This window comes from Gambusia affinis, linkage group LG18 (genome assembly GCF_019740435.1).
Source record: "Gambusia affinis linkage group LG18, SWU_Gaff_1.0, whole genome shotgun sequence".
NCBI lineage: Eukaryota > Metazoa > Chordata > Actinopteri > Cyprinodontiformes > Poeciliidae > Gambusia > Gambusia affinis.
The window spans coordinates 425,560-439,456 of NC_057885.1; the positions used below are offsets into that span (position 1 = coordinate 425,560).

The window sequence follows — 13,897 nt, forward strand, 5'->3', positions numbered from 1 at the left end:
GCGGTTGCTCTCTACCTCCCGGCAGACCCGTGCAGGCGACGCCCTGATCCACGCCGTTGATGTAATAATGGAGGTCGCCGTTGGCGGTGCGCATCATGCCGATCCGGGAGCCTGTGGTCAGGGAGTCCAGGTCGCAGCCGTAGTTGTTGCGCATTGTGTTGCCGTCCTGCATGATGGCGGTTCCACTGGGGGAGAAAAAAAACCAAAACAAAACAACAGAAAGTCAAATGTTTGGATCTAATTTGTAATTTTAATCATTTGTAAAATATCACATTCTTACCTCAGCATCCAGGTGTCATAGTCTATGTCGGTCATCGTGTTTGGAAACTCCAGCTCCTCCGGTCTGATGGCGGTCACTCCTGGTAGCACAGGAACAGTCACAGATAAATGTTACGTTGTGGACAGAGTCAGACCGACCGGATTAGTCTGAGGAAAATAAAACATCTTGTTATAAACAGAGGAAGATCCCACCTGCTTCTATTGAACCTGACCAGCGGTCCACCATCTTCTGAATAACAATTTCAAAGAGTTCTCCATCCCGAAGGCACCTGAGAAGAAGAGAAAAAAACAAAAACAAAAATCTCATCTTCACCGCAACATTTACTCAAAAATATAGATTGATACACGTTATAGATACTATATTGATAAATACCAAAAGAAAACTAACAAAACACACAGGAATAATCCTCAATGTAAAGAGAAGAGTTTCAAAATCTTGTTTCGCGCTTCACAGTGCAGATCGTTTTTAAAAGAAACTAGAAGCACAGAAAATTGGGCCTGAACTTAAAGTTTTATAAACTGTGGTCAGACATCAAATATGCAACCTACAAAAAGCAGAGAAAAGGAGGGAATGGATGAAAAGATGGATTAATAGATGGATGTGAGAACAAATGGCTGCATAAATGCTCGGATGCATAGAAAAAAGGAGCGTTGAATTTATTCATACCACATAAAAACAAAATCTTTAAGCTGAACGGTGCATATTTACATTAAAGCCATTTTAGCTATTTTGGCCTTTAGGGAGTTAGTTAATCAAGTTAAGCAGAAAAATAAACTGGATTAACTTTAAAACTGCTGTAATTTATTCTTACTGTCCTTATTAAACAATGCAGTAGAGGTTCCCTGATTATAGTCTCTGAGAAAGACAATAGCTGTGAGTTATGACATTATTAAAAACCTTATGAGTTGCAGCATAAACCAGGAACCAGGAAGGAGAAGTTTTATTTCACCTCATGAAGTTTTAAAATCATCTCAGCTTCAAACATCTTCGGTCTGAATAGGTTTTTATCCACAGTTGAGGTTCTGATCATTGATGCCGTTACCTGTTGGAAATGACGATGGCGTCGTTGAACTCGCTGCGGCAGTTCTGACGCAGCGCGGTGCGCCCCCCGTTGGTGATGACGGCGTTGGTGCCATGCAGCTGGTGGAAACGCAGGTCGGTGGAAGTGGAGGCCCCCGCCACGGAGCAGGGGCTCCCAGGGGACATGGCGGTGGGGCCGTCTGAGCTGTCCTCTGGTAGAGGAGGGAGGTCCACTGGAACCGCAGACACACACACAGCAGGTCAAGGCTTTCCTCAAACGCTACCATCTCTGGTCATCAGTCCTGCTCCTCCGGGTCTCACCCATGTCGTCCATGATGGTGGCCTGCGCCGCCTGGCCGTACAGGTCGACCACAGCGTAGACGTTCGGGGGTACGTTCCAGGCCGCCGGGCCCTGCGCCACGCCGTTCACGAAGAAATGCAGGCTGCCGTCTTCCTTCCGGACAACTCCGACCGTGTCCCCAGCCTGCAGGCGGAAGGGCCGACGTTTTATCAACTAGAACATAATTTAACAGAAAGATGACCGATTTAAAATAAAGAAAACTCCTCTTACTTTGAGTCGATCCAGGTTGTGTCCGTACTCATCCAGAATCGTGGTTCCGTTGTGCATCACGCCGTTACCCGTCATCATCCACGTCCCTGAAAAAAAAACATCCCACAGGAAACGGATCAGGCCTCTCTGCACTGAAAACTCCTCAACTTACAGCTGAATAAACACAGATAATTATATGCAACGTTATTAATAATAAAAAAAGAGGAGAAAATAAACCGCATTTTATTACATGAGCGTAATCTCACAATGAAAACTTGGGAAATGCACAAGCTTTATTTTGAGATTTGTTCAGTTTGGAACTCTGAACAAATTTTGAAGAGATAATTAACATAACTGCACATATAACTGCAGCCAGTATAGTGATATAAATGTGAAGTTTGACTGATGCTGAGAGGCTGTGGACTTTGGTGGAAAAACTAAATTTTAATCACCTCTAATCAAACACTCTAGCAGGCTTTGGTGCAAAAAAAAAAAAAGAAAAAAAAAGGAATACATGGACATGCTGTTTGTTTTCAGTGTCAACTACGGTAGAGGAGATGTAATGTTGTGGGTCGGTTTCTTTTCCAAAAAACCCTGTGATCCTTGTTCGGATGTTTGGCGTCGTGAAGTCGAAATATCAAGACCTGCTGGACTACACCAAGAAGCTGAAAATGGGAAAATGGGTCTTCTGCTGCGAGGATGCTACAATCTGCTCAGTTTCTTTAGATAGAAAAGTTTTAAACTAGTTTGACTTAGAAATTGAGCTCACGGCACTGTTGGATAACTAGGACCATTTGGGGTGGAATTAAATTACTTTTATTGTAAAGTGCCTTGAGATGACATTTATTGTGAATGGCCGATAGATACAAGACCTGACTTGCTCTTTCTGCTGAAAGATGATGTGAAACTTATGACCGGATGAACACAGAAACGGTAGACGCAGAAGTCACCATTAAGCCAGAGCGTCTCTAGATCTCAGAGAAACGACGTGGAGTGAGCTGGAGAGAAGAAACGACCTACAGGGTTATGATGACCAGCTTTCCGTTATCTCACCTGACCGCAGGTTCGTCATGGTGGACGGCAGCTGCAGGTAGGCGGGATTGTGTGTCGTGACACCAATTTCGATGGAGCCCGCCCATTTGTCCACCATCTTGTCGATGCGGACCTGGAACACCTCGTTGGAGCGCAGCGGCCGGCTGCTCAGGACCACGCCGTGGTTAAAGTCATCAGTTGCACTAAAAACATCAGCAGAGCACGAGTTCAAAGTAAATCCTTGCAGCGAAGATGATGAACCAAAAGAAGAAGCACTAACTGCGGCCGCAGCGCCGTCCTGCCGTCGCAGATGATGGCCGCCTTCTGTCCACAGTTGGGGTGAAACAGGAGACGGTCGGGTCCTTCTGAGTCCGGAGTGAGGGCCAGAGCGGGTCGCGGCCGGCCGACATCAGGCGACAGAGCCCTCATGATGGCGTTGTTGCGCCTGAGGCGTTCGCTGTGGTTGTGATTGTGGACTATGGTGACTTTGACGGCCATGCCGTAGAGGTCCACCACGCCGTAGACCACGCTGGGAGTCTGCGCCGCCGCCACGCCTGCAGAGCGACAACATACCGTTGTCAAATCATCGTCCGGGCTTCCCGAGTGCTGATGCTCTGGAACTTGAGGAGACTTGCCTTGATCGATGCCATTGATGTAGAAATGGAGCGCACCGCTGGCTTTCCGCATCAGCCCTATGTGATCGCCCTCCTACGATGACATGTAGCAGAAAATTGAAAAACAGGAAAACACAGGCGACGCATTTCAATTGCAAGAACCATGGAGGTTTGCTGAGGCCGTTCTTTTAATCACGTTATTTCCCCTGCAGGAACCAGGGATGAACCCGACTACATCAGTAAACAGCAGAGGGAGTAATGAAGTTTTTCTCAATTATAAAGCGCAATCACTGCGACAGCAGAACCGCCAACCATAGTTTTATTACTGAAAATCAGTTTGTAAATTTCACAATAGGAGCCGGCCTTTCCTCTCAGACGTTGAACAGGATTTCCTGATGCGCTCAATCCTAAAAACCATTACAGACACAGATTTACTCAACTTTACTTTTTTAAACTGTGACAGTCTGAATTTAATGCTGTATTGGTTTGATCCTAAGGCTCCAACTAACAATTATTTTAGGAATCAATTATTCTGACGATTAAGCAGATAAAATAAAATTGGAGCCACAGTTTCCCCTAGAAAACTTGCTAAACCTGGTGCTCAGGGCGCTAGGGCAGTCATCCAGCCCGCCGTTGTGTTTTTGAGTTAAAAAATATTTAAAGTTGGGTTTTTTTTTCCCCCCACCAGGGGGTCTTTTTGTGGGCTCTAGTGTCCCTTATATTAAAGTAGGAGAGGGGCGGAAGACATGCGGCAAATGTCGGCGGGTCCGGGAATCGAACCCATAACGGCCGCGTTGAGGACTTAAGGCCTCCAAATGTGGGTTGCCCTACCCCCTACACCACCACAGCACGCCGCCCGCAAAAAATAAATAATTAAAAAAAGATTTAAAGTTGACAGGAAATTTGAAAATGTCTCTTGATAATTATGCGTTATTCGAAGACTGGAAAGATGAATAACTAAACACCAACTAAAAAGTCTTTAAAAAGGCAATAACAAAAAAACCATATTATTTTTTTAATAAGTTTTGCAAATCCCAGTGGGGGCCCAAGTAAAGCCTGGTGGCCCGCCAGGCTTATCATACACGGTGGGAAACCCTGTGGAACTGTCTAAATACAGTTTAACCACTTAAACCTATTTATGCAATATTACAAATACAAAAGACGAAGAAGCTTTTTATCGTCAACACAAAGTTGACAATTATTTCAATAATCGATTAATCAGATTAAGATGATTAATTGAAAATTGTTTTTGCAAACAAAATATATTTATTCTGTTAACAGGCCATGAAAGACCCATAGAGGAGCACTGATCCTCACAGAATCCGTGGCTGTAATGTAGGTGGACGGTGCAAACACAAACGAAAGGTTCTGGGTGAAAAATGCTCTGATAGAGGAGATGAATGTTCCCACCGACCTGAAGTTCATCCAGGCTGAATTCACAGTATTCCCTACGAGTTCCTTTCCCGTTTGTTAATATCCCACAGCCACTCATCATGATTGTACCTGATAAAGATAAAAAAAGTAAAAAGATGTTCTGCTAAGTGGTGAGTATCGACTCTGAAGGCAGGGTGTTACCTGAGCGCAGATTGGTCATAGTTGCAGGATAGTCCAGGTTGTTGGGATTGTGCGTGGTCACTCCGATCTCAATTGAGCCCGACCACTTGTCCACCAGCTTATCGATGCGGATCTGATAACAGAGACATCGTTAGCCGTTCAGCCCGAAGACAGAAGATGGGGGCAGAGTACTGGGCCGCACCTCGAACATCTCGTTGTGCCGGAGCGGCCGGTTGGTCATCACCACTCCGTTGTTGAACTCGTCCAGAGGTCTCCGCCGCTCTGCCGTCTTGTTGTTGTTGCTCAGCTTGATCAGCGTGCCGCACTTCTCGTGGAACAGCAGCGCATCGTTGGTCATCACCCCGCCCGCCCCGGACCCCGGTGCCGCCCCTCCGGTACCGGCCGGGCTGTTGTTAGAGTTCCCACAGTCTCCGCCCCCTCCCACTCCTCCAGCTGTCCCTGTGCTGCTGTCACCACTAGCCGGAGCTCCGCCTCCACCGCTGCTCCCTCTGTCCGCTCTGGAAGAAGAGTCAGTTCCTGCATCGCCTGCTCCTCCAGCGTCGCCTCCTCCTCCGCCGTCCTCCCCTCCTCTCTCGTCTTCAGAGCGATAAAATGAAACTATTGCATTGTTAAAGACGTCGAAGAGCTGGTGCTCTGTGAGGACTGAGCAGAGACAAGAAGATAACGGCTATCAAAAAAAATCAAACTACGAAACCCTTACAGGTGATCTATTATGCTTCCTTGAAAAGGTCGGGATACAAAACGTGTAAATTATTCTTAGATAATGAAGTTCCAGTCTGGTCAGTTCTGTCCACTTTGATCTCTGCAGAATGAGATGTATTAGAGCCTCTCGTCACTTTAAATCCAAATGAGATGCTGCTGGTCACGCCCCCAAACTCAACATTCACACACATAAAAATGGCTGCCAACAGATGCACATTTCTACATCTTTACATCTTTGAAAAGCAGAAGCAGAGCCTCCTGCGAATGATTTCAGCAAGTGATTTCTAATACGCTTGTCTTTTCCAGCGGCGATTGTAATATGCATAAACCAGCTGGACAAACGTGCTGGAGCTCCACTAGGGTTGCTGGGTGACGGGCTGAGCTTTGCTGGGGTTGCTAGGTAGCATTGTGACTCCACAATCAAAAAGTTTTTGAAATTGCTCATTTTCCAGACACCAAAAAAAAAAAAAAAGAACTAAAAACCATCTGGGTGTTTTTTAAGCAGCTGGTCTGTTTTTAGGAGCTGCTGACACCCAAGTTGAAGTATTTTGCTACTGGTGCCCCTTTAATCAGACAACGCTTTACTCACCAGCGTCAGGCTCCAGATTGTTGGGAAACTTGTCCGGCCGGCTGTTGCTGCAGCTGAGCTCAGGCACTGGAGGGAAAACGTTGAAACAGGACATGGAAACAAGCCCAGATCACGGCGCAGGAAGACAAAGTTTAAAAACAGGCTTACCTTCATCTCCGTTCACCATTCCATTCATCGCTGCCACATTCATCAGCGCTGCAATCCCCCCATCGTCCCGACCCCCACGCACGACCACCTCCTCCTCTTCATCTTCCTCTTCTTCCTCCTCGTCGTCCTCCTCGTCCCGCTCTATCGTCTCTCTCTCGCTCTCTGCGGAGGGCGGCGGCGGCTCGCAGCTCACCACCGTCACTTGAGTGCACTTCCCGTACAGATCCACCACGGCCCACAGCTTGGGCGGCAGGCCGCTGGCGGCCGCGCCGCAGTCCTGCCCGTTCACCCACAGGTGGAGCTCCCCGCGGGAGCTGCGCTGGATGCCCACGCGGTCGCCCTCGGCCAGCTGGTCCAGGTCGCGGCCGTACTCCTCCAGGACGGAGCGGCCGTCGCGCAGCACCGAGCAGCCCGACACGATCCAGGAGCCGCCCTTGAGCCCCGTGGCGCTGCTGGGGAAGTCCAGCGAGGCCGGGTCCAGAGCCGTCACGCCGATTTCAATCGAGCCGCTCCAGGAGTTCACCTGATGGAGGGGCGGAGGAAAAACAGCATTATTATTAATTTTATTATTATTTTACAAGTTAAATAAATAAACTGCTGAGGAGTCTGGCTATAAAACAACCTAAATAAACTTTTACGCAAAATAATTGTGCAGCGATTCTACAGCATCCACACCACATGATGAGAGCAGAAAGAAGAAGAAAACATCCGTCAGCAGCTTTTATGGCGGTCATAAAATTTATTTTTAGTAGCTTTGCTCTGGAAACAGTCCTTTGAAATCCTAGCAGATAGAGATGGAAATGCAGCTAAATATAGGATCCTTACACAGAGAGGAAAGTTTGGAAAAGTCTGGAGTTTGCTTCCCAAAATTTCCAGATGTGGATATATTCATACACATTTCGTCACGTAACAAAACCTATTTTTCCAGACAACTTCCAAGAGGCTCTTAACGTTCAGGTTAAAATATAAAGTAATTATGTTTAAAAAAAAAAAAAGGATGGAAGAAAGGAAAAGAGAAAGGAAGGCAAAAAGGAGGAAAGACAGAAGGAATGGAGGTAGACAAAGTAAAGTAAAGGAGGACAAGACATAAGGAAGGCAGGAAGGATATAAGGATGAGGATAGAAAATTAGGAGGGCAGAAGGAAGGAATGGTGCTAGGACACAAGGAGGTAAGGAAATACAGACATTGGTGGAAAAAGAAATAAATAAAAGGAAAGAAAGAAGATCAAGGAAATTGAATGGTAGAAAGGACAGTAGGGCACAAAGAAGGAAGAAAACCAAGATTCACAAGAGAGAAGGAAGGAATCGTGGTAGGGTGCAAGGATGAAAGGAAAAGGGAGAAAGTAGGAAACAAGAAAGGAAAACATGAGGAGGAGAAGCAGTAAGGGCACCGGGAGCCACGGCTGGATGGATGCTACCTTTGGAGAACCTGTTTACTCCGACCAGGCTGACTTTTTATGACTTTGAACTCAAATCACCTCGCAGACAAACTGGAATCCATTTCTCCCCAGAAACACTAAACTCATCCTAAGCTGGATACAATCTGATACTGCTGTATTGATATCTGGGGGGTAATATTTCACTTTCTCATTGCTCCACAGAGGCAGCGGAGACACAGCAGAGATTCACGTCTTTTCGTACTTGTAGGCGGAAACACGTCGGATGAACCTCTACAAGCTTTATGGACATTTTTCTCTGCAGCTTACAACCGAGACGAGATTGAAACGCTCCTTTCAATCGATACTTTCTGTTCACACAGAGCTGCTATGTAAGGCAGCAGAGCTTCTACAACGAGGGCAGATCTGGGTTAAAAAAAAATAATAATAATAAGTGCAGAAGTAGCTGACCGGGTCACCAACATCTCCTTCACTACTTTATGTAACACACCGCTCTGTGGGCGTCTTCTGTCTCTCTCCCTCCATTCATAGATAAATAACTAGAGGATCCCAGTGCTGCCGAGAAACCGGGCAGCTTCTAAAACGATGAAAAATTAATGGGGTGTAAATTTCTCAGAAGCACAGCTAAGAATAAACAGTGGAGCAGCCGAGCTAAACAAACAGAATTACAGAAGAGTTTGGACTAAAGGAAATCTGACTTATTGCTAATCTCCCACACTCATCGCAGCCATTAATAACAAACACATTTGCTGCTTTTGGACGTTGATATCGCATGGGAAGACTCAAATATGTCTTTGCACTGATTTAATAGAACTTTATCTCTTTTGCTGCCTTTACACTCTGGTCACTGTATTAGGGGAGGTTTCTACCAGCTGTGCACATGTAGACACATAAACTCTCACCTGCTAAAATTTAAAACAAACGCACGCCACACTTTTCAGATAGTTATCTGTCATATATGCTTTGGGCTCTGCTTAACACTTTTGCGTGGCATTGAGTAAGTCCGGCTGTAACGGCAAAAAACATGGAAAATACTGATGGAGTGTCAATTTTCTCTAACAAGATTTTATATAACACATCAACTTCCTGTCAAACTAATTTTCACACAACAGCGCCAAATCTTTGGCTGCGTCCGGCTGTTTACATTTACCTCCCGTCTTCCCCTGCTGCTCGCTCAGTGGATCCCCGTTCACAGAGTTTTCAGTCACGCAGCAGCCGGCGCTTTGTGATGGAGGAAGAATCGATTTTCATCCAGTCATGAGGCCGATAACGAGACTCCATATCAGACAGCGCGCGCACCGCGCCGTGAGGGATGCATAATGATTTACACGCCGCTAAGCAGGTGCCATTAGGCTTAGGCCAGATGTTTTTTCTTTTTCTGGGGCCCCTGCAGAAGCTCTGAAAATCTCTCTGTATGTAGGAGGGGAGTGTGTGTGGTCTGGTTGGTATTGTCACAAGTTCACAGCTAATGTGTTGTTAAAAAGCTCTGCTGTGGAGAGATACGCTGCTGCTGCTCAAAAATAAAACATTGTCACCGACATAGAAATGACAGTATATATAGAGGAAAGAGGTCAAGCGCTCGCTCAACATCTGTTCTTATGAAAAGATTTACAAGTTTTAAAGATACTACCTAGAGGTCTTTCTTTTCTTCAACTGATACATAGTGATTATAGAAACAAATCTGGGTAATGATGTATGGATTTAACAAAGTACATCATTTTGAAATGAGCAGGAAAAAAAAAAAAGGAAAAAAAAACACATTCTGCTTAGTGACCATCTGGGTCGATGACATCACAGGAGGGAGACGAAGGGAGCCAATTGCCAGGCATTATGGTGGACGATCAACTTTTCAGAGATTTCAACATAGACTGTGAAGTTTCCTGAAGATGTCACCGTGGAAACAATGACTGGAACCGCATCCAGAACCTCAACTGACTTGATTCCTCTCTGACTGACTGGTTTTATATGCAACATTCAAATCCACAAATACTTGAGATACCCCCAAAAAATCTCTATAACTGCTTATTTCAATTGTTCAAACAATAAACATACCTTAATATACATAAATAGGCACAGTGGTAACCGTTTTAGCACTACGGCAGAAGCTAATATTTACAGTATTATCTCTACTCTTTAGCCAGTCGACGGCAAGAAAAATGACTAAGTCTTCTGTATTTGCTGCTTTATGTATTTTACCTGCATCTTCTTTTGAGTATTTTAGTCAAACTCTACAAAAAAATCATGTGGCGTCACATTCCACAGAAAAATCCATAAATACTGAACCACAAATGTCTCTATTGTGGTTCTATCATCTTTAAACAGCTAATCTGCATGTTGTAGATGTGACTCTCTTCTAACAACTTATCCACAATAAGTTATTTAAATAAATGGCAAGTAGAGTTAGTGGAGTAAGTGTTTAACGTGGTTTATTTTGAGATATTGTGCGTTTTCAAATAACAAAACTAAGTAAATTTTCAGAGATGCACCAGTCATGTGGCCTGAGATCGACATCAGTTCATTTCCCCTTCGTTGCTTCATATCAGTGGATCGAATACTGAAAAGAAAACCTCAATTACATTTTCTAAATCTGATTTTTTTGTTGTTGTTTTTTTAAAATTAGCATTAAGAAAAACAAAGTCAGATAAAGGTTGGAGTTATATGCAAAAATGGGAATAGTCTTGAAGATTTTTCAGTTTAATTTAAAAACTATAACTTCAGAAAGGGAGCTCCATGCGTTGTGGTACTCATGGAAATAATCGAAACACTTCAAGCTTGGATGCCTGTCTGTGTGACCTTTGGGCACCAGTCTCCGGGTCAAGGATGGGTCTCTTCTGCAGAGACTCCATCCAATAGGCTAAATATATTATTGTCACGAGAAGAGAAAAATTCTGACAAATAATTGTTTTCTCTAGAAAATATGACTGTCAGGATAAAACCCCAGGAAGTCATGATTGCAGCAGCCGTAATTAATGGGTGATAACAGGCTGTCGTTAACAACAGTTAGCCCATCGGTGTCGGTTCAGACAGCCTCGCTGTTAGAGACGGTAACCCGGTGTGAGATAAGCCCCGCAGAGCCACCAGGACACACCGACCCCATCAGAACAAAGCTGTTTACCAGCCCAACTAAGCTCCTGCTAGGCAGAAGTGAAAGCTGTACTTCTGGGTTGGGCTCCATAGACCCTCCATGGTATCTTCCAGAAAGGCTCGCCCCGAACAGCCCCTCCTGCTAAGGGCTCATTAGCGCGGCTAACTGACGGTACCGAAGCTACTCGGGCCGGTTATCGCTCGTGTAAGTGATCCGTTCAACGTATATTCTCTCTGAGGCTGATTATGAAGCCACTGTTCCCCCTCTGAGGGCTCCGATAATGTAGTACGCTGACGGAAGGGCGCTCACTAAACACTGCGGAGGCTGTCAGGCTGTTTGAACATCGCTGGGGGGCTGAAGCCCCTCACTGCGGCCAGAGACACACACAGACAGACCCCCCGGCTCAGCCGCACCAGCAGCGCTCTCACTCTGCTCAGGACAGCCAGCGGCGGGCCTGCACTTGTTTACCTTCTTGTCAATGCGGACGGTGAAGACATCCCGGTCCCTCAGGGGCTCCTTGCTGAGCACCAGGCCGTGGTTGAACTCCTGGACGGGCTGGTTGCGCCGGGCTGTTCGGTTCGAGTTGGACAGGCCGATCAGCTTTCCGCTCCGCGGATGCAGCTCCGCCGCCATCTTCAGGGGGCGGCCAGGATTCACGACACCTCGGCTTTGCGACAGCACCCTTATCTTAGCGGCAGTGTAGTTGTCATGACAATGCTGTTTTCATCAACTGAGCTGTCAACAGTGCCGTATATAAAGAAATGGCTCTGGTAATCGAGGGCATATTAAATATACACATATATTTTGTTAAATAAATATTTATATCTGTGGCCTTTTTAACTAAGTAAAACATGTTTCTATGTTTTCGACATTTAATTGAAATATATAATGCGCGCATTTTTAAACCCGGAAATTATGAAGTAATTTCATAATCCTGTTGGCTGTCTTTGCACAGTTTTGTGTTCACATTCATTTAAAAGCAATGAGTGCTTTTAAATGAATGTGAACACAAGATTATTTGTGCACAGTTGTGCACAAATAATCTTGTGTGCACATTTTTCATGCAATTATAAGCATTGTACTTAAAGAGTTTATCTCACATTGTGTTCAATGTCCTTTAATCCAGCCTAATAAGGCACATCTATTAAAGTTAGTGGGAAACACTAAGTGATCGGTCAACATTAGGATATTGCAGGTGTAAGTTTTTGACACTTATCGTTCGCAGAGTTGTCTGTACAAACTAAATCTACAACTGAAACACAGAGGCTCTTAAACTGTTAATACAAATGATCACCCCAGTAATATAAAGTGCTATCTTCATGACATAATTTAATCTTTTTGGATAGTTCTGTGCGATTATTCATGGACATGGTGCGATTATTCACTCCATATTACTAAGTAGAAACATTTCTTTGAAGAAGTGTAAAGGATGACACCTCATTTTTAATTTACTTTTAGACATAGCTTTTGAATAAAAGGGGATTTTATTTTGGTAACATTTTATAACCTGTTGTTTTAGTTTCAATCAAATCCATTTTACTATATTTCAGTAAACACAATCTACTTTAAATGTAGTCAACTAAAACATGACGTAAAAAGAATTAACCCTTTATTTTTCCATTTAGGTAAATAATTATTCTAAGATGGGTGAATACCCAAATTCTATCAAATCGGCTAGAATTAGATCTGATTTAATTTCATATCCATCCACTATTTTCATTTAGTCTTTATTGTTTAAAGGAAATGTCGTCACTCTTGCCACATGGTCATGATGTAGGTGTGTTAATTTAGTTTTTGCTTCATTTTTGTCTTTGAGAGAAAACATTGTGAAAATTCTTAATATTTTTCATTAGCAGAATGAAAAATGTCTCACTAAATGAGACTATTTAGTGACAAAAACGTCCCCAGAATTTATAACTGAGTTAGAAAATACAAGGTTTCTCACCTCTGACCTCAGAAACCAATGTGACTTCCTTGTAAGTAAAACTTAGAGACATTTGAAGTAAAAATTGTTTAGTTATAGTTATGATGATTTATATCTTGTTAAAAATTTTTTTTTACAGACTTGCAGAAATGTACTACCACTAGAGGAGAGAAAAGCTGTTTCAGCTTGCATTGCTAAAAATAATTAGAATAACTGGAACTGGTTGGTTTGGTGCCATCCTGCGGTTCAAGTTCAGAGGAGATTAATGCAGAATAAGAAACAGCGACTTGTTCCTAGTTCACTGTTGTCAAATTAACCACATAACGTTTTTATTGTTAGCAATTAATACAAAAGTATCTTTACTACCACAGAAGGCAGCGTGCATAAAAACTTGGCCCTGTGTAAATCTGGCATGTTTTTCTCCCAACTGGGTTCAACCACTGTGTTTGATTAGCCATGACTAAAACTCTGTTTAGGTTTTTTTTCTGTCTGTTTTCTATTTTTTAATGAAAAATAAAGTTGTTGTTTTTTGGGGGTTTTTGCAGGCCTAATAGCTGCAGGTAAATGTTAAAACATAAAGAACAAAAACATCCAACTTTGTGACAAACATGGTGTTTTCTTTTATTTACTACACATTTCTTATTATCTCAGGGCATTTTTTTAACTCTTCATGTTGCTCAGTCAGTGACGTAGATCTTACGTTGACATTGCCTTCATTTGACCATTAGAGGGCGCAACATAATCACCCAATCATTCATCCTTGGCTCTTATTCTGAAATCAAAAACACATCTGCATCATTTTTGCGTCGTTTAGCCTTAAATCCACCAGCACAATTATTATTCACTATTGATCCTTTAAAGGAGAATCATGTTTTATTCACAACCTCACATCCAGGTGATTTGTACCACGATCAGAAAAACTCTCATGTCTGAGATGCAATAAATCACAGATAAAAAAAAATAAAAAGAGAAGAAAGAAAACA

At 43.7% G+C, this 13,897-nt stretch overlaps 1 protein-coding gene across 1 annotated transcript in view; it reads right to left on the bottom strand.

The window, feature by feature from the left end:
- neurl4 (neuralized E3 ubiquitin protein ligase 4) overlaps nucleotides 1-11,776 on the bottom strand; it is a 20,156-nt gene extending 8,380 nt beyond the window's left edge. Inside the window, exons 1-15 of the mRNA XM_044098124.1 lie at nucleotides 11,459-11,776; nucleotides 6,510-7,032; nucleotides 6,363-6,428; nucleotides 5,253-5,713; nucleotides 5,072-5,183; nucleotides 4,911-4,999; nucleotides 3,518-3,590; nucleotides 3,163-3,436; nucleotides 2,904-3,085; nucleotides 1,872-1,957; nucleotides 1,622-1,784; nucleotides 1,323-1,533; nucleotides 472-548; nucleotides 281-359; nucleotides 16-185 (exon numbers count right to left, since the gene is read on the bottom strand). Coding sequence (XP_043954059.1) covers nucleotides 16-185; nucleotides 281-359; nucleotides 472-548; nucleotides 1,323-1,533; nucleotides 1,622-1,784; nucleotides 1,872-1,957; nucleotides 2,904-3,085; nucleotides 3,163-3,436; nucleotides 3,518-3,590; nucleotides 4,911-4,999; nucleotides 5,072-5,183; nucleotides 5,253-5,713; nucleotides 6,363-6,428; nucleotides 6,510-7,032; nucleotides 11,459-11,623 — 2,731 coding nt within the window. The 5' untranslated portion in view covers nucleotides 11,624-11,776. The remainder of the gene's footprint in view (nucleotides 1-15; nucleotides 186-280; nucleotides 360-471; nucleotides 549-1,322; nucleotides 1,534-1,621; nucleotides 1,785-1,871; nucleotides 1,958-2,903; nucleotides 3,086-3,162; nucleotides 3,437-3,517; nucleotides 3,591-4,910; nucleotides 5,000-5,071; nucleotides 5,184-5,252; nucleotides 5,714-6,362; nucleotides 6,429-6,509; nucleotides 7,033-11,458) is intronic.
- Nucleotides 11,777-13,897: the final 2,121 nt, after the last annotated feature.